The 26,650-nt window shown below is 45.1% G+C and overlaps 1 protein-coding gene across 2 annotated transcripts; it reads left to right on the top strand.

Annotated features, from left to right (window-relative positions):
- Positions 1-25,094, top strand: SPDEF (SAM pointed domain containing ETS transcription factor). 2 transcript variants are annotated; one of them, XM_043962861.1, is made up of 5 exons: positions 1-421; positions 18,767-18,964; positions 20,246-20,290; positions 20,418-20,564; positions 24,866-25,094. In XM_043962861.1, the coding sequence occupies exons 1-5, from the start codon at positions 1-3 to the stop codon at positions 25,042-25,044; spliced, it is 990 nt and encodes a 329-aa protein (XP_043818796.1). In that variant the 3' UTR covers positions 25,045-25,094. The 2 variants fall into 2 exon arrangements, with proteins under 2 accessions (XP_043818796.1, XP_043818797.1); XM_043962862.1 differs by lacking the exon at positions 20,246-20,290.
- Positions 25,095-26,650: the final 1,556 nt, after the last annotated feature.

Here is a 26,650-nt window from a genome sequence, read left to right as displayed (position 1 = left end):
ATGGGCAGTACCAGCCCCGGCCTGAGTGCCCCGCCGCCAGCCCGCCTCCTCTTGCCTGATACGGGGCTACGGAACAACCTGGAAAAGGGGTCAGGGGCTGAGAGGAGAGTGTGGAGCCCCAGCCCCCCTGCCACTCCGGAGCAGGGCTTGTCCGCCTTCTACCTCTCCTACTTTGACATGCTGTACCCTGAAGAGGGAACCTGGGGGGAAAAGGGGCCCATGGATGACAGCCCCGAGGAGGCCCCCAAGGAACCGGAGCAGTGCCCCATCATCGACAGCCAGGCCCAGGGGGCCACCCTAGACTACCCTCCAGGCAGCCTGACCCTGGAGGAGCACTCGCTGGAGCAAGTACAATCCTTGGTGGTCGGGGAGGTGCTGAAAGACATTGAGACTGCCTGCAAGCTTCTCAACATCACCGCAGGTGGGGGCTGGGATGAATGGGCCTTGGGGAGGCTGGGGGCTGGGTTTCGGGTAAGGAGGGAAACAATCAGTCTCTAAAGCTAGAAGAAACCTTAGAGTGCTGGAAATATGGGGGGAGGAGGAGGATTTCTCACCAAGCTTTGCCCATGCCTCCTCTCCCCACATCCACCCGTACCCTTTGATGGGTACTGTGTTCTTTTTTTTTTTTTTTAGTGAGGCAATTGGGGTTAAGTGACTTGCCCAGGGTCACACAGCTAGTAAGTGTTAAGTGTCTGAGGCTGGATTTGAACTCAGGTACTCCTGACTCCAGGGCCGGTGCTCTATCCACTGCGCCACTTAGCTGCCCCGGTACTGTGTTCTTAACGGAACACAGAATATCAGAACATGGAATGTCTGAGCTAGAAGGGACGGAAGATACAGAATGTTAAGACAAAGAATCTAGAGGGACTTTTAGGGACTGTCTGGTCAAACCCTCTTCCTCTTTTTTGAGGAGGGAACTGAGATCCTCAGTAGGAGATAGCTGATGACCCCCTTGGATGCCCTCCCCCAGGTTGCCCCTTTTGTGCCATCTTCTCCCATTCCTGTCTGATGTTCCCCAAGGAAAAAAAAAATTAAAGAACTTGAAGAATCCACCCCAGGCAAGAATCAAATCCATTCCTTCAGTGGAAGGCCGGACACGATCCTATCTGGGCTTCTTTTTCCCCCCATCCCCCATCCCCCACTCCTTCCTAATACAGGCCCCACCCCAGAGTTGCTAGTCCCAGAGACTTTAGACTGGGCTAGTTAGTTCCGGAAGCTGTGCTGGTTTCTCTGGTTAGATTAAGGAGATCTCAGGATAAGATTCCTGTGCTCTGTAATTTGGCAATCCTGCACTATCTAAGCAGTGTGGCGCGGTTGAGAGAGTGCAGGTAATGGGGTCAGAACACCTGGCTTCCACCTCCCGCTCTGTTATTTACTGAGCTGGGTGATGCTGGGCCTCCTGGTGCTTTCTTCCCCATGTAAAACAGGGGTAAGAATACTCGCCCTGCCTTGCTTCATGGGGGGTGGGAAGGAAGGGCAGACTGAGGTGTAACACAGAGTCACAAGATCAGTGTGGATTGCAGCTGTTCTGTGTCCCTGTGGGATCTTTGGCAGCTCTCTCTCTGTCTCTCTTTTCTCTGTCTCTGTCTCTCTCTGTCTCTGTCTCTGTCTCTCTGTCTCTCTGTCTCTGTGTGTCTCTCTCCTCTCCCTCTGACTCTCTGTCTCTCTGTTTCTGTGTCTCTCTGTCTCTGCGTCTCTTTCTGTCTCTGTCCCTGTCTCTCTCTCTCTCTCTCTCTGTTTCTCTGTCTTTCTGTCGCTTTCTCTCTCTGTCTCTGTCTCTCTGTCTCTGGTTACCTCTTTTTGAAAAATGAGGGTTTGGGCTGGCAGAACGAAAAGGTTCCTTCCAGCTCCAGGGACTATGAAAACGCTTAAACCTTAATGCAATTATATAAATGGGAGTTGTGAAATGTGGCAGCCTGACAAGTTGGCATCTCCAGAGGCTTGTGTGTCTGTTTGGAGAAAGGAAACGTTGGAATACATGTTTTCTGTGTTTTGATGTGGGCACGGGCGTCTCCATGCATCTGTGTCTCCATTTCTGTCTGTCTGTCCAATCATTTTATGCAACACCCCTGGGCTAGGGAGAAACTGGAGAAACGAAGACACACGTGAGATGAGCCAGACTTGCTCCCAGCTGGGGGCTCTCATTCCAATTAACCTGTACTCATGGACATCCCCAAAATATAGGGGTGCAGCCATTCCATGATCTCCTCTTTCTGCTGCTATTATCGCTTGCCTTGCCTGGACATTTCCCCCCTTGGTGCAGAATGATATCATGGTTGTATTTTTTTTTTAAGTGCTTCTTTCTTAGCATTTAAGAGAGAGGAATGAAAACAGAACTTTTTGTAGAGCATAGGAACAAAGCTTGGGACCAAGTCTAAGATCATCCCAATTAATCATTAATAATCGCATAAGCTCTGGGCTCAATAGCCCTGCCCTTCTTATCTTCTTCTTCTAATTATTATTATTATTCCTAACATTCTTATTGTTGGTATCATCAAAGACAATTGTTGTTCAGTCATTTCAGTTGTGTCTGACTCTTTGTGACCCCACTTGGGGTTTTCTTGGCAACAATAAGGGGGTGGGTTTGCCATTTCCTTCTCCAGCTCATTTTACAGATGAGAAAACTGAGGCAAACAGAGTGAAGTGCCCTGCCCAGGGTCACACAGCTTGTAAGTGTCTGGGCTGAATTAAAATTCAGGTCTTTCCGACTCTCTAGGCCTAGGGCTCTATCCATTGCACCACCTACCTGCCCCTCAGTAACAATAACTCATAGTTATCTAATGCGCTAAGGTTTACGGACTGATTTCTTCCCTGCATTCCTGTGTAGTAGGTAGTGTAAATCTTATTATCCTCATTTTACAGATAAGGAAACTGAGGCTCAAAGAGTAAAAGTGACCTATCTGTGGCCACATACCTAGTCAAGCTTCAAAATCTGGACTTGAACTTTGAAGTCTTTGGATCCAAATCCAGTGCTCTTCTCACTGAGTTGCTTTGAAGAAAACACTTTGAAAATCTTAAAGGGCTAAAGTAATGAAAGTTATTGGGGCAGCTAGGTGGCGCCGTGGATAGAGCACCGGCCCTGGAGTCAGGAGTACCTGACTTCAAATCCGACCTCAGACACTTAACACTTACTAGCTGTGTGACCCTGGGCAAGTCACTTAACCCCAATTGCCTCACAAAAAAAAAAAAGAAAGAAAGTTATCGGGGGCAGCTAGGTGGCACAGTAGATAAAGCACCGGCCTTGGATTCAGGAGGACCCAAGTTTAAATCTGGCCTCAGACACTTGACACTTACTAGCTGTGTGACCTTGGGCAAGTCACTTAACCCTCATTGCCCTGCCCCCCCAAAAGAAAATGATCATTTGTAGTATTTGTAGTACAATATTTATATAGTATAGTTTATATAACATATCTATAGTATAATGTAGTATAGTGTTTGTAGTATATTAGCATTAAACCAGGCAATCAATCCTCCTATCCTCCCAACCAATCATCTTTGGTTGGCCTGTCTCAGTTTATCCCTGTCAATACCTTGGGTTACCCTCCTTGAAATCTTCCTAATAACCCTGGAAGAAATTGCATGGACTGGGTCCACTACAAATTTATGTTTTGTGATCTGAACTGGGCTCTCACTGCTGCATGGCAATCCTTTTATTCTTTCCTAACAGACTCTCTCATAATGCCCACAATGGCTACTCCAAAGCTTCTAGCCTCTACTCAAACCTCTCATTTCGCTCAGCCTAGGGCTTCATTTCAAAATAGAAATCATTTTGCTTTGACCTTCCTCTGCCCACCCCTCCTCCACATTCTATACCTAAAAACCCCTTGCGACTCTCTTGCCACCATTTTCTATTCTATTCTTTGCTCCAGTCTCTGATGAAGGTGGCCCTTCCCACCAAGGTCAATCCCTATTCTTACCCCTTTGACCTCTTCCCTTCATCTCTCTTCTAGCAAGCTGCCAACTCAATTATCTTTGCTCAATTTCTAATTTTCAATTTCTCCTTATCTACTGGCTTCTTCCCTGCGGCTCATCAACATGTCCAGGTCTTCCTCACCCTTAAAAAACCTTCATTTGGGGGCAGCTAGGTGGCGCAGTGGATAAAGCACCAGCCCTGGATTCAGGAGTACCTGAGTTCAAATCCGGCCTCAGACACTTGACACATACTAGCTGTGTGACCCTGGGCAAGTCACTTAACCCCCACTGCCCCGCAAAAAAGAAAAAACAAAAAAAACAAACAAAAAAAACCCCCTTCATTTGACTCTACCATCCCCTCAAACTATTGTCCAATATATTTACTCCCTTTCTGTTCTCCTCACTTCTCTTCCTGTTCTAATCTAGCTTCTCACCTCATCATACAATTGAACTGCTTTCTTCATGGTTACTCATGTCTCTTAATGGCTTACTGGGATTAATTACCAACAGATTTCTCTCAGCCCTCACACTTCTTGACTTTTCTTTTTTTTTCTTTTTTTTTTGGGGGGGGGCAATGGGGGTTAAGTGACTTGCCCAGGGTCACACAGCTAGTAAGTGTCAAGTGTCTGAGGCCGGATTTGAACTCAGGTACTCCTGAATCCAGGGCCGGTGCTTTATCCACTGTGCCACCTAGCCGCCCCCACTTCTTGACTTTTCTAAAGCTTCTGAAGTGGCAGAACAGTCCCTCCTCCTGATACTCTCTCCTTTTCTGGATTTCTATGACAATGCTCCCTCCTAATTCTCCTCCTTGTTGGTAAAAATGAATGTGTTAGAGTCTAAAGTTCAGCAGGTGGTTCATTGGATAGAATGCTGGGCCTGGAGTCAAGAAGTCTTGAGTTCAAATCTAACCTTAGATATTTTACTAGCTATGTGACTCCTTTGCTAGATCATCACCCAGGTCCTTCCATGAGTGTCCCTCAAAGTTCTGCCTCTCTATACCCTCTGTCTTGCCAACTTCATTAGCTCCTATGGATTCAGTGATCATCTCTATGGAATCATTCCCAGCTCTATATATTCAGTCCTTGTGTCTCTCCTGAGCTTCAGCCTTGCATCACCAACTTCACGTATCCCCAGTGGTTAGCGCAGTGCCTGACACATAGTAGATGCTTAGTAAATGTTTATTGATTGACCTGTTGGATATCTCCAACTACATCTCAAAATTCATTCAGCATGTCCCAAACAGAACTTATTCTCTCCTCTTTCTATTTTCCCTACTTCTGGCCACCTCTCCTCAAATCACTTAAATTTATAATCTCAAAGTTATCTTGGATTCTGCCCTCTCCCTTACCCTGCCGCCATATCCAATCAGTTGCCAATTCTATCTCAACAACATCTCTCAGATCTGTTTCCTTCTCTCTCCTCACACAGACAACTCCCTAATTCCAACCCTCATCACTTCTTGCCTGCACTATTGCAGTAGCCTCATAATTCATCTCCTTGCCTCCAGTCTCTTCTCCTTTCTAATCCAGGCTCTACCCAGCTGCCAAAATGATAATCCTTTTAAAGTACACGTCTGATCATGTCACTCTCCTGCTCAAAAAACGTCAATGGCTGCCCATCACCTCCAGGACAAAATCTACCTTCCCCTATCTGGCATTTTAATGATCTGACTCCAATCTATCTTTCCAGACTCATCTCACATTACACCTCCTCATACACTTTATCGTCCAGTCGAACTGGTTCACCTGCTGTTGCCTGTTCGTCTGTACCTTTGTCCAGATTTTCCTGGCATCTGATCCTTTGTCACCTCTACCTCTTGGCATCTCTAGCCCCCTTCAAGGCTCAGCTCAGATGTTCCCTCCAAGACAAGACTTTTCCTGATTCTCCCTAATTGTTAACACCTCCCCTAAAATTACTTTATAATTTCTTTGTAAATATTTTTCATTGGCTTATCTATTGTTTCTTTCCAGTAGAATGTAAGCATCTGGAGAGCAGGCACTCTGTGTTTTTCTCATTGAATTTCCAGCACTCAGTGTCCTGATTGACACAACAAATGACCTCATATTTAGAGCTGGAGGAGGGGGAGTAAACATGCATTTTTATGTAGTACCTACTATGTTCCAGGCACTATGCTAAGTACTTTTTACAAATAAAACATCGTTCGAGCCTCATAACAACCCTATGAGGTAGATGTTATTATTATTCCCATTTTATACTTAAGGAAATGGAGGCAAATACAGCTAGGAAGTGTCTATGGTTAGATCTGAACTCAAGACTTCCCATCTCCAGGCTCAAAGTTCTATCCACTAAACAATCTTTATATCTAAGTCATTCATTTTACCAGAGGAAACTGAGGCAAATAGAGGGTCACACAGGTAAGGTACCAAGTACGTTCATAGGATTCAACAAACCTGAAATTGTCAAACCCAAGTCTTCTGACTCCAAACCCCATGTGCTCTTTCCCTCATACCACATTTCTCTAGGAGTGTCACAATTGTCTTGGCCCTTGGGTAGGTCCGCCATTTGTCTGGGGAATAAGATGTCTGGCCAGGCACACAGCTCTATCTGCCTCCTGGTTATTCCCACCACTCAAACCCTGTACTTTCTTGGCTCCTCCCACCAACTTCCCAAACCAGTACTGCCTTCAGTCAGTCCACTTTGATTACAGAGAAGCTCATCTAGGACAATAGTCACAAGTTTGCTAGACCACATGCTGCGTGATGCACAATCCTAACCAGAGCTGTGACAAGGTATTTGTATGCCCTGGGCAAGGGTTGGAAGTTTGTTCCCTGCTGCCGGTGACTTTTTACTGGTAACTTTGAGCCTTTTCGGTAACGTATATGTCTTGACCTTTCACATAATAAGAGCCATGCAGACCCAGAAAATAGGATTTTCCTGGCATTAAAATATGTGCGTGTGTAGAAAGGAATATGAAAGTACCCTTTGTTGTATTCCTTCCATGTGGCCTTCTAGGACTCTGCTTCCCTTAAGGCTCAATGGAAGGTGGGTTAGACTTGGAAGTTTTTTTGTCTGTTTTTTTTTAGTGAGGCAATTGGGGTTAAGTGACTTGCCCAGGGTCACACAGCTAGTAAGTGTTAAGTGTCTGAGGCCGAATTTGAACTCAGGTACTCCTGACTCCAAGACCAGTGCTCTATCCACTGCGCCACCTAGCTGCCCCTAACTTGGAAGTTTAAAAAAAAAAAAGGGCTCAAATCTTTCTTGGGTAACCCCCTAGTTGTGTGACTTTGGGCAGGTCCTTTCACATTTCTGAGTTGTGATTTCCTCATCTGCAAAATAAGATATTGTGTTACTTATGTCTTTGGGTGGTCCAAAGGAATGTATTAATTTAATCAATCAATCATACATAGTTGTTTGTATGTTGAATCACTTAATAAAAAACATTTGTTAAGTGCTTACTATGTGCCAGGCTCTGGACTAAGTTCCAGAAATACAAGGAAAGGCAAAACCAATTTCTGCCCTCAAGGAACTTACACTTTAATGAGGAAGACAACATGTAAAAATAACTAGGTATGTATAAGATAAATAAAATAGAAGGTAGATAGAAGGTAATTTGAGAGGGGAAAGCATCAGCTGATGAGAAGACTGGGAAAGAATGTGCTTTGTAAACTTTCAAGTGCCCTGTAAATGTGAGCTGTTATTACCCCCTAGCCCTGGCCCTGGTTATATCTACATATCAACCTGAAATCCTGAAGGAGGTAGGGTGGGGAGGTGAAATGAATGCTGCTGGTCCTCCCCTCTTCTAGATTCTTTGTCTCAGATGATACTGCTCTCTCTTGTTTCTCTTTTTATCTGTAGGACTACTTCTTGGTCGGTCAGTCAATAAGTATTTATTAAGTGCCTACTATGTGCCAGCAACTTTGCTAAGCACCACAGATAGGAAAAAAGTCAAAAGACAATTCCTGTTTTCAAGAAGCTCACAGTCTGATAGGGGAGACAACATGCAAGCAACTATGTATGAACAAGCTACATACAGGATAAATGGGAAATAATCAACAAAGGAAAGGCACTAGCATTTTTAAAAAATTAATATTGTATTTTCCCCAATTACATGTAAAAACAGTTTTTAACATTTAAAAAAATGTTTGAGTTCCACATTTTCTCTCTCCCTTCCCTCCCTGCAATTGAGAAGGCAAAGAATTTTTTTCTTTTCTTTTTTTTTTTAGTGAGGCAATTGGGGTTAAGTGACTTGTCCAGGGTCACACAGCTAGTAAGTGTTAAGTGTCTGAGGCCGGATTTGAACTCAGGTCCTCCTGACTCCAGGGCCGGTGCTCTATCCACTGCACCACCTAGCTGCCCCCTAAAGATTTAGGTTTGTTTTGGTTTGGTTTTTGGTGAGGCAATTGGGGTTAAGTGACTTGCCCAAGGTCACACAGCTAGTAAGTATCAAGTGTCTGAGGCTGGATTTGAACTCAGGTCCTCCTGATTCCAGGGCCGATACTCTATTCACTGTACCACCTAGCTGCCTGGCAAACAATTTTTTATACATGTGCAGTCTTGCAAAACACATTTCCATGTTAGTTGCATTGTGAAAGAAAATACAGACAAAAACCCCAGAAAAAATTTAAAAGTAAAGAAAAAGTATGCTTCAATCCGCATTCAGACTCCATCAGTTCTTTCTCTGGAGGTAGATAGCATTTTTCATCAAAAGTCCTTCAGAATTATCTTTCATCATTGTATTGCTGATGATAGCAAAGTTAGTCCCAATTGATCATCATACAATATTACTGTTACTGTATACAATGTTCTCCTGGTTCTGCTCATTTTACTTTGCATCAGTTCATGTAAGTCTTTACAGATTATTCTGAGAGCATCCTGCTTGTCATTTCTTGAAGCACAATAGAATTCCATCACAATCATATACAATACAACTTGTTCAGGCATTCCCCAATTGATGGTCAGCCCCTCAATTTCCAATTCTTAGCCACCACTAAAAGAGCTGCTGTGAATATCTTTGTACCTATAGGTCCTTTTCCTTTTCGTTTGTTTATCTCTTTAGGATACAGACCTAGTAGCGGTATTGTTTGGTCATAGGGCATGCGTGGTTTTTATAGTCAAAAGGCAGTCTGATTAAGGGGGATCTAGAATGACTTTTTAGAAGTACTTTTGTTTAGAGAAAAACTTCTTGCAAAAGGTCCTTAGGGCTTGAAGGAAGCCAAGAAGTAGAGATGAGAGGGAAAAGAATTCCAGGAATGGAGAACGGTCAGTGAAAATACCCAGAGTCAGGAGATGAATTATCTTTTCTGAGGAACAGCAAGGAGACCAGTGTCACTGGATCAGAGTATGTGGTGGGAAATAAGGTGTAAGAGGTCTGGAAAGATGAGAGGTGGCCTATTAATGAAAGATGACAAAAAGAGGATTTTATATTTGATCCTGAAAGTGATAGGGAGCCACTGGAATTTATTGAGTTAAGGGTCACATATGGTCAGAACTGAACGTTAAGAAGATCAATTTGACAGCTGAGTAGAGGATTGATTGGAGTGGGAGAGAGACTTGAAGTAGGAAGAACAACCAGCAGGTTGTTGCAATAGCCCAAGTACGATGTGATGATGAGCACCTGCACCAGGGAAGTGGAGAGAAGGGGTTGTATATGAGAGAGGTGGCAAAGGTAGAATCCAACAGGACTTGGCAGGGCAGCTAGATGGCGCAGTGGATAAAGCACCAGCCCTGGATTCAGGAGGACCTGAGTTCAAATCCAGCCTCAGACACTTAACACTTACTATCTGTGTGACTCTGGGCAAGCCACTTAGCCCCAATTGCCTCACACACACACACACACAAAAAACCCCACAACAACAATAACAAACAAAAAAAAAAAAACCCCAGCACCTGGCCATAGATTGAGAGACACAGTGACAGTGAGTAGCGGGTGATCAAAAAGGAGGAGTCAAGGGTGACACCCAGGTGGAGAACATAGGTCACTGGGAAAATAGGGTGCCCTTGATAGTAATAGAAAAGTTAGGGATAAGGGAGGGTTTGGTGGAGAAAGAGAGAGATAATGAGTTCAATTAGGGGCATGTTGAGCTTAAGATGTCTATGGAACATCCAGTCTGATATGTCCTATAGGCAAATGGAGATGTAAGGCTGGAGGTCATTGGAGAGGTTAGAGCTGGATAAGTAGATCTGAGAATCATCAATGTAGAGATGATATTAATAGGGGCAGCTAGGGGGCGCAGTGGATAAAGCACCAGCCCTGGATTCAGTAGGACCTGAGTTCAAATCCGGCCTCAGTCACTTGACACTTACTAGCTGTGTGACCCTGGGAAAGTAACTTAACCCCAATTACCCTGCCAGAGAGAGAGAGAGATGATATTGATAGAGATTGAATCCATGGGAGCTATTGAGATCATTAAGCATAGGTTTGCAGCTAGGTGTCACTGTGGAGGGGGCACCAGACCAGAAGACTCTTCCTGAGTTCAAATCTGGCCTCAGATACTTAGTAGCTGGGGTGACCCTGGACAAGTCACTTTGCCCTGTTTGCCTCAGTTTCCTCCTCTGTAAAATGAGCTGGAAAACCACTCCAGTATCTTTGCCAAGAAAACCCCAAATGAGGTTGAAAAAGGACTGAACAACAGCGTAGGTTCTTGCTTCTCTCCAAATCCTTCTGGGCTCTCTGCTTCAGAGGTCTCTGTCTGAACCTCCCCTTTACTTTTGTCACACTCTGCTTCATATGCTACTTCTTGTCTATATGTTAGGTCTTTCTTTTAGACTGTAAGCTCCCCAAGGTCAAAGACTGTCTTGTTTTCCATCATCTTTTAACTAGGAAGAAGAGAGGAAAGGAGGAGAGGAGAGGAGAGGGGAGGGGATCTATGTCTTCATTAATATGGGAAGCTCCTAGTGAGGAAATTCCCTCTACCAGTTAGATCTACACCTTCTCTGCAAAGTCTTAGAGCAGAGGTTCTTAACCTGGGGTCTACAGATACCTCCAAAAAAAAAGTGGCCCAGGGATAGATTTCAAGGGCCCTGTGAACTTGGAAAAAAAATACATCTTTAATTTCCCTCCCCTTTAACTGAAATTTAACATTTCCTTCAATTATGGAAAAACATTCTGAGAAAGGGGTCCATAGGCTTCACCAGACCACCAAAGGGGATTGTGATACCAAAAAAGGCTAAGTACACCTATCTTAGAGAGTTGCCTGAGTCTGCTGAGAAGTGACGTGACTTGCCTTGGGTCACACAGGTAGCATGTCTCAAAGGTAGGGTTTGAATCCTAGCCTTCTTTCCACAAGGGCTCTCTCTCTCTCTCTCTCTCTCTCTCTCTCTCTCTCTCTCTCTCTCTCTCTCTCTCTCTTTCTTTCTCTCTCTCTGTGTGTCTCTCTCTCCCCCACACTGCCCTTTCCCTGGGATCTAGCATGGTTGAATAATGCTTTTTGAGATAAATTGGGCTCAGTGTTACACAAACGATCTACTACAAAATAACACCATAAAAGAGCTTCAGACTAGGAGTCCCTGAGCCCTGGGCCCATATGTGTTTGGATCTCCCTGGCTCCTGACCTGTTCTTATCCAGAGTTCCCATGTGCACTAGCAATGCCCCTAACCACTCACCCTGAGCCCCTCCCTACCCTGGGAACCTGGGCTCTCTAGCCATCTGCACATGGGCCTCTGCTCCTTCCTTATTTCCTCCATTCTCCAGGGAGGTCTCTTGTAGATGAGGGTGGGGTGAGGCCCCCAAAGCTGTTCTTCTGTCCCTGGAGACAAGAAGCTGAATTCTCCACCCCCTCTCCCCCCCACCTCAGTTTCATATTCTCTTTCCCCCTTTAGTCCCCCACCCCCACCCTAATCAGGTCTCCCAGACCCTATATGAATCCCTGGTTAGCTGGGAGGCCCTTAGATTCTCACCCTCCCCTATCCCCACCCCAGGGGCTCCTAGGGAGGTGCCTCTGTTCCCTGAACAATAGAGACAGGAACAAATTGCTTTGACATGGGCAAGAAAATGGTCTGATTAAGTAGGGGCGGCTGAGGCAGGTCATCAGACCCTGGGCACTGGGCCCTTGGGCCCTGGTTCATTAGGAGAACCTCATTGTGTGCCTGCTGTCCCCGCCCCCACTGCCCACTCTTCCTGGCCAACCAAACTGGGAATCTAGAATGGGGGAGGGGAGGGGGGAAGAGGGAGGGAAAGGAGCCCAGGAAGGCTCAGATCTCTCTCCCTCCTCTCCCTCCCTGCCTTCCAGCCATGCTGGCCAGGCACTACAGTGAAATCATGTATCACAGATCCTCAGAGTTGGAAGGGAGCTGGCTGGTTATCTAGTCCAACCTGTTCTCTTCGGGCACATCCCTGGCGTGAGCTCCTCCAGTCTCTGGGTGATGAACCCAGGAGAGGGGAATCCCCCACCTCCTGAGGCAGCCCCGTGTATCCCACTGAAATCTGTCTACACCTAAGACAGCCCCTCCCCCAAAACCACTGAGGCAGAATCAGAGAGACCTCGAGGTCAACGGAGGTAATGAGCCCTCTGAAGAGATGCCCAGACATGGCTGTCTCAATGCCAAGCTCAGGCCAGCTCTCGTTCTCCTGGGTGCCAACTTTGCGTTTAAGAGACTGAAGGAAGGGAGAAGGAGATGGAGGCAGAAACTAGGCTAGCCCAGGCACAACTGTGAAATAGATTGCTTATTTTTCAGGCTCTCTTCTTCCCCACCTTTTATGTAGTAATATCAGAAACTGTAGAATGCTCAAGGCAAGGAGAGAACATCTTATCCAGCCCCTTCATTTTACAGATTTGGAAACTGAGGCAAACAGAGGCTAAGCGACATGCCTCAAGCTACATAGATATTAAAAACAGCAAAGCCAAGATTCAAGTCCATGTCTTCTAGTTCCAAATCCAGGGTTATTTCTATGATACCAATATTTCTATAGAAAACCACATTTTAAAATGTGACTTCATGCATAGGATTCCTCCCCCTCTTACAGATCAAGGAGTTGAGAGAGGAAAGAGGCTAAATAAGTTGGGCCAGCAAAGTAGTCCAGTAGATAGAGTGCTTGTGCTAGAGTTGGGAACACCTAAATTCAGATTTGACCTCAAACATTTACTAGCTGTGTGACCCTGGGCAAGTCACTTAACCTCAGTTTCTTCATCTCTGAAATGGGAATGATAAAGCACCTCTGTTCCAAGGTTGTTGTGAGGATCATATGAGTTAATATTTGTAAAGCACCTGTCACACTAGTAGGCACTACATGAATGTTAGCCATTATTTTAGTGTCATTGTTCAAGGTAATAACATAATGCATTCTTTCCCTAGGCCAGAAAAGAGACTAGCCAGCTCCATCCCACTTAAGATTCCTTGCCAGACCCTTTGGTCAACTTTGGTGGTTGTTGTTTAGTCATTTCAGTCATGTCTAACTCTTCTTGGCAGAGGTACTGGAGTGGTCTGCCATTTCCTTTTCCAGTGCACTTTACAGATAAGGAACTGAAGCAAACAGGGTTAGGTGACTTACCCAGGGTCACACAGCTAATACCTGCCTGAGGTTAGATTTGAACTCAGGTCTTCCTGACTCCTGGCTCAGCACTTCTATCCACTGTGCCACCTAGCTGCATCCAACTGGTTGGCTTCCTTTAATATACTCATACTGTCCTATATCTGATGTTTACTTGTTAGCATTTTAGAGCTATTAGATAGTATGGATGAAGAAGGAAGATCATTGGTCTTGAAGCTGGAAGGTTCAAATCTTGGCATTCTTACAAGGAGGGCCAAGGCCCCAATTTCCTCATCTGTAAAATGAAAGGCTTGGATTAAATTATTTCTAAGGTTCCTTGCAGTTCTGACATTCTATGGTCTCACAACTCCAGTCTCTGGCCTAAGTGTAGGCCAGTAGGCCAACACCAATTCTCCCAGATTCTCTTGGCTATGGCATGGAACTCTCCTTAATGTGTCTACCAACAAAGATTAGATTTTATATAAAAGAGAGAGAAAGAGAGAGAGAGAGAAAGGAAGGAAGGAAGGAAGGAAGGAAGGAAGGAAGGAAGGAAGGAAGGAAGGAAGGAAGGAAGGAAGGAAGGAAGGAAGGAAGGAAGGAAGGAAGGAAGGAAGGAAGGAAAGAAGGAAGGAAGGAAGGAAGGAAGGAAGGAAGGAAGGAAGGAAGGAAGGAAGGAAGGAAGGAAGGAAGGAAGGAAGGAAGGAAGGAAGGAAGGAAGGAAGGAAGGAAGGAAGGAAGGAAGGAAGGAAGGAAGGAAGGAAGGAAGGAAGGAAGGAAGGACTCACAGTACTGAGCTGTTGAATTACAGTTTAGCCTAAAATAATCTGAATCTAGACATCAAGGTCAGTTCATGTGTACAGTATCATAGAGGCATGAAATGTTTGAGGTGGAAAGGGACCTTTGAAGCTGTCCACTCCACCCCCTCTTTCTTTTTCTTTTTTCTTTTTTTTTACAAATAAGGAGGAAACTGAGATCTAAGGAAAACTATTCAAGAAGTAGCTTCTAGGCCAAATAGCTGCCCTGATATATAGCTAGCATCTGTCCTGGCTGCCACTTGGTCCCACCAGTTTTCCTTGGGAGAAAATCCCAGTGTATCTTCCCCTTAGATATGATCATACCCAGTTCTCCTATTTCTTTTTTGATCCCAAACTGATGATCCTTCGGGATAGATAATTGCACCTGGAGTCAGGAAGACCTGAGTTAGAATCTGACCTCAGACATAACTATGATCCTGGGTGAGTCACCCTCTGTCTGCCTCAGTCTTTCTCACCTGTAATATGGGAATGATAATAATATCATCTGCCTCCAGGGTTTTTATGAGGATTAAATGAGATAATTATAAAGTGCTTAGAACAGTGCTTGGAACATAGTAGGTCCTTAATAAATACTCCTTTTCCAGTCTTTCCCTAAATCAATCCCATAGGAATATCCCTGATCTCACCCGTATAGTTGTTATGGTTAATACATTATAACCAAAACCCACTGAAAAGTAATGAAAACCCACAGAAGCATTTGGCCACTTGTCAACTAACAAAATTTACATATTTTCTCCTATAACACTGATTCATCTAATAAAAATAATATTTTTTGCAGAACCAATCGATGACCTTAAGTAGTGTAGGCCAGTATTTCCTATGATCATCAGTCTACTATATTAGCCAAACTCTACTTTGATTTCAAAAAAGCTAACTTCTGTCCGCTTGGGAAATAGTAAGTCAATAATCACTTATTAAGCACCCACTATGTGCCAAGCCCTGCCAAGCATTGGGGGTACAAAAAAAAGTCAAAAGAGAGCCCATGCCTTCAAGGAGCTCACAATCTAACAGGAGAGGTGACAATCAAACAAAAACGTACAAATGAGTGATATGTAACAAAAATAAGAAATAATTGACAGAGGGAAGACACTAGAATTAAGAGTAGTTGGGGGAAACATCTTCCTGTAGAAGATGGAATTTTAGTTGGGACTTGAAAGAAGCCAGGAAGCAGAGATGAGGAGGGAGAGGATTCTAGAAATGAGGGACAGACAGAGAAAACTGTCCAGATCTACCCAGATGGAGTAACTTGCTTGAGGCACAGCAAGGAGGCCAGTGTTACTGGATCAGAGTATGTGGTAGTAAGGTATAAGAAGTTATAAGAAGATTGGAAAGGTGGGAGGGGGCCCATTTATGAAAGGCTTTGAATGCCAAACAGAGAATTTTACATTTGATTCTGGAGGTGATCAGGAAGTACGGGAGTTTTTTGAGTAAGGGGTTAACATTTTGGACCTAAGCTTTAGGAAAATCAAAATGGAGAATGGATTGGAGTGAGGAAAGATTTGAAGCAGGCAGACTCACTATCAGGCTACTGCAATAGTCCAGGTATGACATAATGAGGGCCCAACAGTATCATAGCAGAGAAGGTGACATATATTGGAGACATGTTCCCAAGGTGAAATTGCCAGGTATTGGCAACAGCTAGGATATGGGTGGTGAGAGATAGTGAGGAATTGAGGATGACGCCTAGATTTCATCCAGCCTGAGAAATTGGGAGGATGGCGTTACCCTCAGCAGTAATAGGGAAGTTAAGAAAGGGGAGAGATGAGTTCCATTTTGGATATATTGAGTTTAAGATGTCTATTGGGGGGCAGCTAGGTGGCGCAGTGGCTAAAGCACCGACCCTGGAGTCAGGAGGACCTGGGTTCAAATCCAGCCTCAGACACTTGACACTTACTACCTGTGTGACCCTGGGCAAGTCACTCAACCCTCATTGTCCTGCCCCCCCCCCCAATAAATAAATAAAAATATATGTGTGTGTGTGTGTGTGTGTGTGTATATATATATATTGGACATTCAGTCTGAGATGTCTAAAAGGCAAGAGCAAGCTATGTAGATTTGAGAATCATCAGCATAGAGGTGTTCATTAAATCCATGGATGCTGATGAACTCACCAAGTGAAGTAGTAGAGAGGGAGAAGAGAAGAGGTCCTAGGACAAAACCCTGAGAGACACCTGTAGATAAAGGGTGTGATCTAGAAGAGGATCCAGCACAGGTGACTGAGAAGGAGCAGGCAGATAGGTAGGAGGAGAGCCAGAAGAGAGCGGTAGCCTGAAAACCTAGCGAGAAGAGAGCATCAAGAAGAGGGTGGTCAACAGTGGGGCAGCTAGGTGGCACAGTGGATAAAGCACCAGCCCTGGATTCAGGAGGACCTGAGTTCAAATCCAGCCTCAGACACTTGACACTTACTAGCTGTGTGACCCTGGGCGAGTCACTTAACCCTCCTTGCCCCACCAAAAAAAAAAAAGAGGGTGGTCAATAGCATCAAAGGCATCAGAGAGGTCAAGAAGAATGAAAAATGAGAAAAGATCATTTGCTAACTTTGGAAAGAGTTGTTTCAGGGCAATGATAGATAGCTTGGAAATCAGATTGTAAGAGATTGTAAGAAGTGAGTGAGAATAGAGAAAGTGGAGGCATCTATTATACATGGTCTTTTCAAGGAGCTGACCACAGAGGGCAGAGGACATAGGATTATAGTGGGGATGGAAGGAGCAGATAAGGGCTTTTTGAGGATGGAGAGAGAGATAGGCATGTTTGTAGGCTGTAGGGGAGAAGCCAGTAGACTGGAAGAAGTTGAAGATAAGTGATGGAATGGAGATGACAGAGGGGGCAATCTGTTGGAGGAGAAGGAATGGGATCTATTGTGCTGGTAGAAGGGCTAGTTTTGGCAAAGAGTAAGGCCACCTTTTTGTGTAAGATAGGGATAGAGAGGGGCAGCTAGGTGGAGCAGTGGATAGAGCACTAGACCTGGATTCAGGAGGACCTGAGTTCAAATCCAGCCTCAGACACTTGACACTTACTAGCTGTGTGACCCTGGGCGAGTCACTTAACCCCAATCGTCTCACCAAAAAAAAAAATATATAAAGATAGAGGAAATAGTGTCAGAAGGCATCTGAGTGATATGAGATGAGGAAGAGAGAAGAGAAAGCTCATAGTGAACGAGCCTCAATTTTATCTCTGAAATAAAAGGCAAGGTTCTCAATTGAGAAAGTAAGAGGAGGGGAAGCCATGGGAAGTTTGAGGAGAGATGAACCGGTTTGGAAGAGTTTGTGGAGAGTGGAATAGTGAGTTTATAAGGGAAGGATTTCCTAAAGGAGGGAGGGTCCAGTTGAAGTTATGTAACATAAATTTGTAGTGGACCCAATCAGAGTGGTTGTGTGAGTTTCTCTGCCTATGTTAAGCAGCAGATGTGCAGGAGCAAAGGCATGGGGAAGGCAGGTGGGAGTCATGCGAGGATGAGACTTAGCAGGGTGAAATCAACAATGTGTTACCTTGAGGAGGTCTGGACAAGTTTTCAATAAACAGTCATAGCATCCAGGGAGAGTGTGGCCTAGTGGACAGAGAGTTGGCTTTCAGAGTCAGGGAGACCTGCCTCTGTTGCATAATAATGGCTGGAGGACCCTAGACTAGTCTCTACAAATATAGGTTTCAGAGAAGGTAGAAGGAATCTCCTCACAATACCAAGGAAATCCCAATTCCAATCCCATCTCATCTTGAGGTCTCAAGGCTCATCCAGATTCCTATGGACATTCTCCATTTAGTCATTATAAAATGGGCATCCAGAATTGCATACATACTAGTTGTTTGGGGTTTGTTTTTGGTTTGGTTTGGTTTGGTTTTGCAGGGCAGTGAGGGTTAAGTGACTTGCCCAGGGTCACACAGCTAGTAAGTGTTAAATGTCTGAAGCCGGATTTGAACTCAGGTACTCCTGACTCCAGGGCCACTACTCTATCCACTGCGCCACCTAGCTGCCCCCCCTACATTTATTCTTAAGAAATTTTACCTTAAACAAGAAATTCACAAAGACCTTCAGGTCCCAGAAGGATTCATCTTCTTGAGTTCAAATCTGGCCTTAGTTACTTACTAGCTGTGTGACCTTGGGCAAGTCACTTAACCCTGTTTGCCTTAGTTTCCTCATCTGTAAAATGAACTGGAGAAGGAAATGGCAAACCTCTCTAGTATCTTTGCCAAGAAAACCCCAAATGGTGTCACAAAGAGTTGAACACAACAAGAAGTCTTGATCTCTGAGGCAGGGGTGGGAGGAGGAAGTGTAAGAAAAAAGGGGGGAAAAAAAGAAAAGAAAGTTACATGATAACTTTATGATATATTTTAAAAGAGTAGCAAGTTGTACATAATCAATTTGCAATTTCATGTACAATCATCTTTTTTTCTATTCTACTTTTATAGAAATATTTGGGGGTTTTTCTTAAGTTCAGAATAAGATAAATTAAATTTTAAAATAGATTTAAAAAAAGGAACAATAGAAGGTGTACATGGCAGGAAGGGGAAGGGAAATAGAGTAGAGAAGCCCCACTACCCTTCCCAGAGGGTCTTCTTCCCCATGCATAGGCATTGTAGTCCCAGGAACTGAAAGTGCAGCTTCTTTCCCCACAGACCCCAGTGACTGGAGTCCAGGAAATGTGCAAAAGTGGCTGCTATGGACGGAGCACCAGTACCGGCTACCTCCAGTGGGCAAAGCCTTCCAAGAGCTGGGGGGCAAGGAGCTGTGTGCCATGTCAGAGGAGCAGTTCCGCCAGCGCTCACCCCTCTGCGGTGATATTCTACACGCCCACTTGGATATCTGGAAATCAGGTAGGCATGGGTAGGGGGTGAGGGGCAGTGGGGCACAAGCTGGGCTACAGAAGACCTAAGGGGCAAAGGATCCCAGCACTGTGGCTCTCCTGCTGCTCCTCACTGGCCACTGCTACCCACTGTTCCATCCTACCCTATGACAACCCTTAACCTGGAACAGAATACACCAAGAACATTCATCTGGACTCCAGGTGGAAGGTCATTTCTTCTCTCTTTTAGGGAAAATAGACCACTTCACTTTATTTATTTATATATTCAATCATTCATTCATTTGTTTGTTTATTTTTGCAGGGCAGTGAGGTTTAAGTGACTTGCCCAGGATCGCACAGCTAGCAAGTGTCAAGTGTCTGAGGCTGGATTTGAACTCAGGTCCTCCTGAATCCAGGGCTGGTGCTTTATCCACTGCACCACCTAGCTGCCCGGACCCCTTCATTTTAAATGCTAGTTCAGGCACGAGTTCTTTGATCTTGGCCCCCAAGTCCACCTCCTGCTTCATCCCCATGCCCTGATGTCATGGCTAGGTCATTGAACTTGCAGTCAGAAGGCTCAGGTTCAAATTCTACCTCAGACACAAGATAGCTGTGTGATGCTGAACAAGTCATTTAACTTCTCTGTGCCTCAGTTTCCTCATATGCAAAATGAGAAAGAGAGGGGTTGGACTCAAAGGCTTATTAAGGATTCCTCCCAGCTCTAAATCTATGATTCTCTGCTCCAGCCATACCTGTGGTCCCCATTCCTGGTCCTGATTCCATTCCTATTCCCATCTTCAGCACCAACTCCAGTCCTGTCCCCCCTGTTATGCTTCTGACTTTTGGGTCCCCCTGGGTCCCCATCCTGGGTCACCCTCCTCTGAATGAACTCCAACATGGCTCTGAGTCAGGGGACCTGGCTTCCAATCTCACCTCTAATGCCGATTACTTGGGGGCAGCTAGGTGGTGCAGTGGTTAAAGCACAGCCCTGAATTCAAGAGGACCTGAGTTCAAGTCCGACCTCAGACACTTGACACTTACTAGCTGCGTGACCCTGGGCAAGTCACTTAACCCCAATTGCCTCACCAAAAAAAAAAAAAAAAGTAATGCCGATTACTTGCGTGACCTGGGATTCATCCCTTGACTTCCCCATCCTCCGTTTGCTCATGTGTAAGCGGAGAGGGCTGGCCTTGATGGCCAATGAGGCCCCTTCCAGCTCTAGGGCCAGGGTGCTAAGGTCCTTGCCTTCCTCTTCCCTGACACTCAGGCTGGTGCCTCTGTGATTCTCATCAAGCCCTTCCTTCTGCCACAGCCACCTGGATGAAAGAGAGAACCTCCGGAGCTCTGCACGTCTGTGGTGAGCTCCTTGGGAGATTCGGGGGAGGGGGGGAAGAGGGAGGGGTACGGATAAGCCAAGGCAGACAGGGGGTCCTCCGGGGCCCCCCAGGACTCAGCAGTGCGTCTCTACTCCCTTCTCCCCGCAGCCATGGGGAGTGAGGAGACCTGGAACGAAAGTGAGGTGGACTCTTCCTGCTCCGGCCAACCCATCCACCTTTGGCAGTTCCTTAAAGAGCTACTGCTCAAACCTCACAGCTACGGCCGCTTCATCCGATGGCTCAACAAGGAGAAAGGTGAATGGTGGGAGCGGGGGAGAGGGGCCTTGTGGGGAACCGAAGAGACCCCTAAGCAGGACACTGCAGGGGATGAAGAGACTTCGGGGGGGAGGGCAGCTAGGTGGCGCAGTGGATAAAGCACCGGCCCTGGATTCAGGAGTACCTGAGTTCAAATCCGGCCTCAGACACTTGACACTTACTAGCTGTGTGACCCTGGGCAAGTCACTTAACCCCCATTGCCCCGCCAAAAAAAAAAAAAAAGGAGACTTCAGGGATGGGCAGACAAGGTCCAAAGGAGGAGTGGCGACCTTAGAGACCTGCCCTGGGGAGGGTCAACCCTCTCTTCCTACAGAGAAGGAAACTGAAGTCTAGGGAAGGGAAGTGATTTGGCCAAAGCAACACAGTAAGTCAGTGTCGGGCCATTCAGATTCTTATCTCTACCATGCACTTTTTTTTTTCGGGGCAATGAGGGTTAAATGACTTGCCCAGGGTCACACAGCTAGTGTCAAGTGTCTGAGGCTGGATTTGAACTCAGGGCCTCCTGAATCCAGGGCTGGTGCTTCATCCACTGCGCCACCTAGCTGCCCTTTAACATTCATTTAAAATTTTTTTTAATTCCAAATTTCCTTCTCTATCTCGCCTTCCCCCTCCCTAAGACAGTAAGCAATTTGATATAGGTTATATATGCAATCATGTAAGACATATTTCCATATTAGTCATACCATGTACTATTTGTGCAAACTTGGTCAAGTTACTTCATATTTCTCAGTTTCCTATTCTGTAAAAGGAAGGGGTTGGACCAGAGAGGAAGGGAAAAGTCATTTATTAAGCACTTACTGTGTGCCACGCTAGAAAAGGAACCAACAAACCACTCCAATATCTCTGCCAAGAAAATCCCATAGACAGTATCGGCATGCTATGTTTCATGGGGTCATGAAGAGTTGGATATGACTGAATGACTAAACAACAACTATGTGCCAGACACTGTGCCAAACACTTTACAAATAATATTCCATTGGATCCTCACAACAACCCTGGGAGGTAGATGCTATTATTATCCCCATTTTTCAAATAAGGAAACTGAGGAAAGCCGAGGTTAAATGACTCAGGTCTCCACTCAGGGCAACTAGGTGACACAGTGGATAGAGTCAAGAAGACTCCTCTTCCCGAATTCGAATCTGGTCTGACACTTACTAACTGTGACCCTGGACAAGTCACTTCACCCTGTTTGCCTCAGTTTCTTCATCTGTAAAATGAGTTGGAGAAGGAAATGACAAACCACTCCAGTATTTCTGCCAAGGAAACTCCAGATGAGGTGACAAAGAGCCAGATACGACGGAGACAACGACAACAAAAATTAAATTTCATCTACTAAGATTTGGTCTTATGTTCTAGACTGTCAGCATCTTTTTGGAGACTGATACTGTAGCTATTTATCTCAGCAATGTGCCCTCTGGAAATCTGAAAAGTGTGCCATCTGTGCCTTTATCCAAATCATTGATAAAAATGGTAAACAGAACAAGGCCAAGGACAGATCCCACTAGAGACCTTGATTTACCTTGATTTATACTTCATTGTATCTGTCTTCTCTTTGTCAAAGGTCCTCCCTCCAGCAGTGGGGAAAAGAAAAGAACCCATTCACACCTTCTCGTCCTGTGTAATACTTATCCACTTTCTACCATAATCACACCGCAGAGATTTCCTTGACTAGATCCCAATATTATAAAGGTATTAGGGTACCACTGTAGCACTCAAGTACTCAACCGTCCATTATCCTTTGATCTCCCTAGATGCCTAGCCCCATTCCTTTACTAATTTTTTACTTTATAGTACTTACTGTACATAATTCAATTCAATAAGCATTTATTTACTTATTTTAAAAAAATAAGTTTTTATTGATGCCTTCTTATTCACATCATCATAGTTATATCCAATATCCTTCTCCTCCCATTTCTATAGAGCCATACCAAATAATAAATAGTATTTTTCAAGACAGACAGGAGGAAAGAAAGAAAGAAGGAAGGAAAGAAGGAAAGAAAGAAAGAAAGAAAGAAAGAAAGAAAGAAAGAAAGAAAGAAAGAAAGAAAGAAAGAAAGAAAGAAAGAAAGAAAGAAAGAAAGAAAGAAAGGAAGGAAGGAAGGAAGGAAGGAAGGAAGGAAGGAAGGAAGGAAGGAAGAGAAAGAAAGAAAGAAAGAAAGAAAGAAAGAAAGGAAGAAAGAAAGAAAGAAAGAAAGAAAGAAAGAAAGAAAGAAAGAAAGAAAGAAAGAAAGAAAGAAAGAAAGAAAGAAAGAAAGAAAGAAAGAAAGAAAGAAAGAAAGAAAGAAAGAAAGAAAGAAAGAAAGAAAGAAAGAAGGAAGGAAAGAAAGAGAAGGAAGGAAGAAAGAAAGAGAAAAATTTTTTAAATCAGCCCAACAACATTGAAAAACTCTGAAAGCATGTGTAACACCTGTGGACCTCCCTCCTCTGTGAGGTGTTGTCATCTTGTGTTGTTGAGTTGTGTCTGGCTCTTGGTGACTCCATTTGAGGTTTCCTTGGCAAAGATTCTAGAGTGGTTTGCCATTTCCTTCTCCAGCGAATTTTATAGATGAGGACATTGAGGCAAACAGGGTTAAGTGACTTGCCCAGGGTCACTCAGCTAGTAAGTGTCTGAGTTCAGATTTGAACTAACAAAGATGAGTCTTCCTGACTTCACTGGTGCTCTATCCACTGTGCCACCTAGCTTCCCTGACTTTTCTCATCTCTTCGTTAAGTCCTGCTTTATCTTTATAATTGTTTCATTCACTTTTGATTTTGTTGTGTGTGGTTTGTCTTCCCATTTATATTGCTGTAGTGATTATATATGTTATTTTCCTGGTCCTGTTACTTCGCTCTACATCAGTTCATGTAAATCATTCCATGATTCTCCATATTCATCACATATATAATTTCTTACAGGGCAATACTATTCCAAAATATTCATGTACCACAGTTTGTTTAAGCATTTCCCCCATTTAATGAGCAGCTACTTTGTTTCTAATTCTTTGCTATTGTAAAAAGGGCTGCTATAAATACTTTGATACATATGGTGGCTTTCTTCCTACTGATGGCTTCCTTAGGGTAAGAACCTAGTCAACCAGCATTTATTAAGTGACTGGCAGTGTATACAATGGTGTGTATCTATAATCTTCCTTGAGACTGAGGAGCAAGGCTTTTTGAATTATCTATACCAACTTCAGGGACCAATATTGATCATTATAATTAATCAAAATTCAGCTTCCTTTTAAGTCTTCCTTTTAAGATTAATAACAACAACAAACACTGATATAGCACCTACTATGTGCCAGACACTGTGCTAAATGCTTTACAAGTATTATCTCATTTGATCCCTACAATAATCCTGGGAGGTGAGTGCTATTATTATTCCGATTTTACAGATGAGGAAAATGAGGCAGACAACTGTTAAGTGACTTGTCCAGTGTCACACAGGTAGCAAATATCTGAGGTTGAATTTGAACTCAGAATTTTCTAACTCCAGGCCAAATGAATCCACTTAATCACGCTATCATCTATTCCCCATCGACCCATCTTATCCACAAGATTAGTGAGATTAAAGACTTTGTCAAGTGATGTGTTGAAAATCTTGAGCTTAAGTGATCTGACCAGTCAAGCTCCCGGTAAAGTGGCAGACTCCCAGATTTGAACCATGTCTTCTGAGACCAGTCAGATGCTCCTTCCATTCTTCCAGGATGCTGGCCTCTCAGGAGAATGTAAGAGTTTAGAGGAGAGGCCATCATGAGCTAAAGAAGTCTGGAGAAGGTAGGTGGCATTGGCCTTGAAGAACAGAGGGGATTCAGATTACCTCAAGAGCAACTGCGGTAACCATCAGAAGACTCTTCTTGGTGGGACAGGCTGAGGGCTGTCAACATGCTTATCCAAGAGAGAACAGAAAATCTGCTCCCACCCCCGAAAAGGGTCCAGAAGGCATCCATCCTCAGGGACTCAGAAACAGTCCCTCCTGAAGGCCCAAGGATGGATTCATAGACTTAAGAGACATTGGCATATTTTCTAATTTGCTTGAAGGGTAGGGGAAGTTTAGGGAGGAAATGCTCGAGTGTGCATGCACGCACGCACACACACCAGCCCCTCCTTATTGCTCCACTGAAGGCTGGTCTAGTGTGAAGACCTTGACTTGAGTCTCCAAACATCCCGCCTCTCCCAAATTCTCCACCATCCCGGAAACCAATCTACATTAACTCCATCTATCTCTTTCCTTGTCTCTATGTCCTTCACCCTGATCTCCTCCCCTTCTTCCTTACATCCACGTGACAAACCTTCTCCAGGCATTTTCAAGATCGAGGACTCAGCCCAGGTGGCCCGGCTGTGGGGCATCCGCAAGAATCGTCCTGCCATGAACTACGACAAGCTGAGCCGTTCCATCCGGCAGTATTACAAGAAGGGGATCATTCGCAAACCTGACATCTCCCAGCGACTGGTTTACCAATTCGTGCATCCCATTTGACTGGGGGCAACCCCGGACACGGGGAGCCAGGAGAGGGACAGAGAACAGGACTGGGACCCTGGTCTCACCCCACTGGCTGACCTCTTTCAGCTTTCCCCCCATCCTAGGCCCTACCTGCTCTACCCAGAACCCCCAGACCCTGGTCAGTGCTGCTGGGGACTGTACTCAGGCCAAGGGGACTGGTAAGGCTGAGCTTCAGATTAGCTCATTGCTCAACCCCAGAGCTGAGCCTTGTCCAAGGAACAAGGGGCCTGTGTTGGGGAGGTGGAGGGATGGTCTTCTCTTTGAACAAGCACAAGTAGATTCTCCAGGACTGGAGCCCTGTGAGGATGGGGTCTCTCTCTGGCCAAATTGCTGACCTTCCAAAATATTAACCTGCTCTCTTACTCTAGTCTATGTTCTCCCATGGGGAAGCATACACACACACACACACACACACACACACACACACACACACACACACACGCACCCATGCACACACACATGCACACGCACACAGAGTCACTGTGACTTAAGACTACCCTGGAATGACCTCTTCCGATGGAGGACTCTTCCAACTGTTTATTGCCACTCTTCCTGCTCCCTGGCTTGGGATCCCAACCTTGCTATAGACACCCAGGGACCCCTTGCTGCCAGTTATCAGTCTTTCCACTGTCAATTCATCCCATAAAAGTTCACTGAGAACCTGGTCTGTGCTTTGGGTGAGGTAGGGGTGGGTATGGGTGTAAGGATGTATGTTAGAGAAATCAGAGGCTTTGCCCTTGCAGAAAGTCATGCTCTAGTTGGGAAGGCACCCATATACACATAAACACGCACACAGATCAAAAGTGATCATCCAGGGCAATATGTGACTAAGTCCAGGCTGGAAAGGTTCAGAGGAGGTAGGGAAGGACTGATGATGAATTTTCTGTGCTGGGGGAGGGAGTTGCCAGGGAAGAAGAGGGGAAGACTTGAAGGATGAGTAGGAATATAGAAAAGAATCTGGCAGATAGTATGGAAGGGGATGTATGAACCAAAGCAAGGAGGTAGAAATGAACCCAATAGGGGACAGCAAAGAGAGTCTTTTTTTCTTTTTTTGGGGGGGGGTGTGGGGCAATGAGGGTTAAGTGACTTGCCCTGGGTCACAGAGGTGGTAATTGTTAAGTGTCTGAGGCCAGATTTGAACTCAGGTCTTCCTGAATTCAGGGCCAGTGCTTTATCCACTGAACCACCTACCTGCCCTGAGTCTGTCTTTTTTAGCTCCATCCCTTGAATCCCTGGAGTTTGCCTGATCTGAAGCTAGGGTCTGGGTTGGGGTGAAGGTATAGTCATTCTCCAAGGCCAAGATAACAGTGGGGAGGAGGTCACACCTGCCTTTCTCTTACTTTTCCTTCCCAGCATAGGCTTGGCCTGTTAGTTGCCTCTTGGAGGGGAGAGGGAAGAAGAATGGGATATAGGCGTTTCAAAGCTTGAGCAGCCCCAAATCCCTGTACTAGGCCCATCTGACCAGGGCCTGCCACTCTGAGAAATCCCCCCCATCCCTACTCTTAGAAAAGGAAGCTTTTATTTTTGCAAGCTTTTGGGAGAATATCTAGAGTGGGGTGGGGTGGGGGGAAGGATTCCCTGA

This window comes from Dromiciops gliroides, chromosome 4 (genome assembly GCF_019393635.1).
Source record: "Dromiciops gliroides isolate mDroGli1 chromosome 4, mDroGli1.pri, whole genome shotgun sequence".
NCBI classification, from domain to species: Eukaryota; Metazoa; Chordata; class Mammalia; order Microbiotheria; family Microbiotheriidae; genus Dromiciops; species Dromiciops gliroides.
This window is presented reverse-complemented; position numbering and strand designations above follow the sequence as displayed.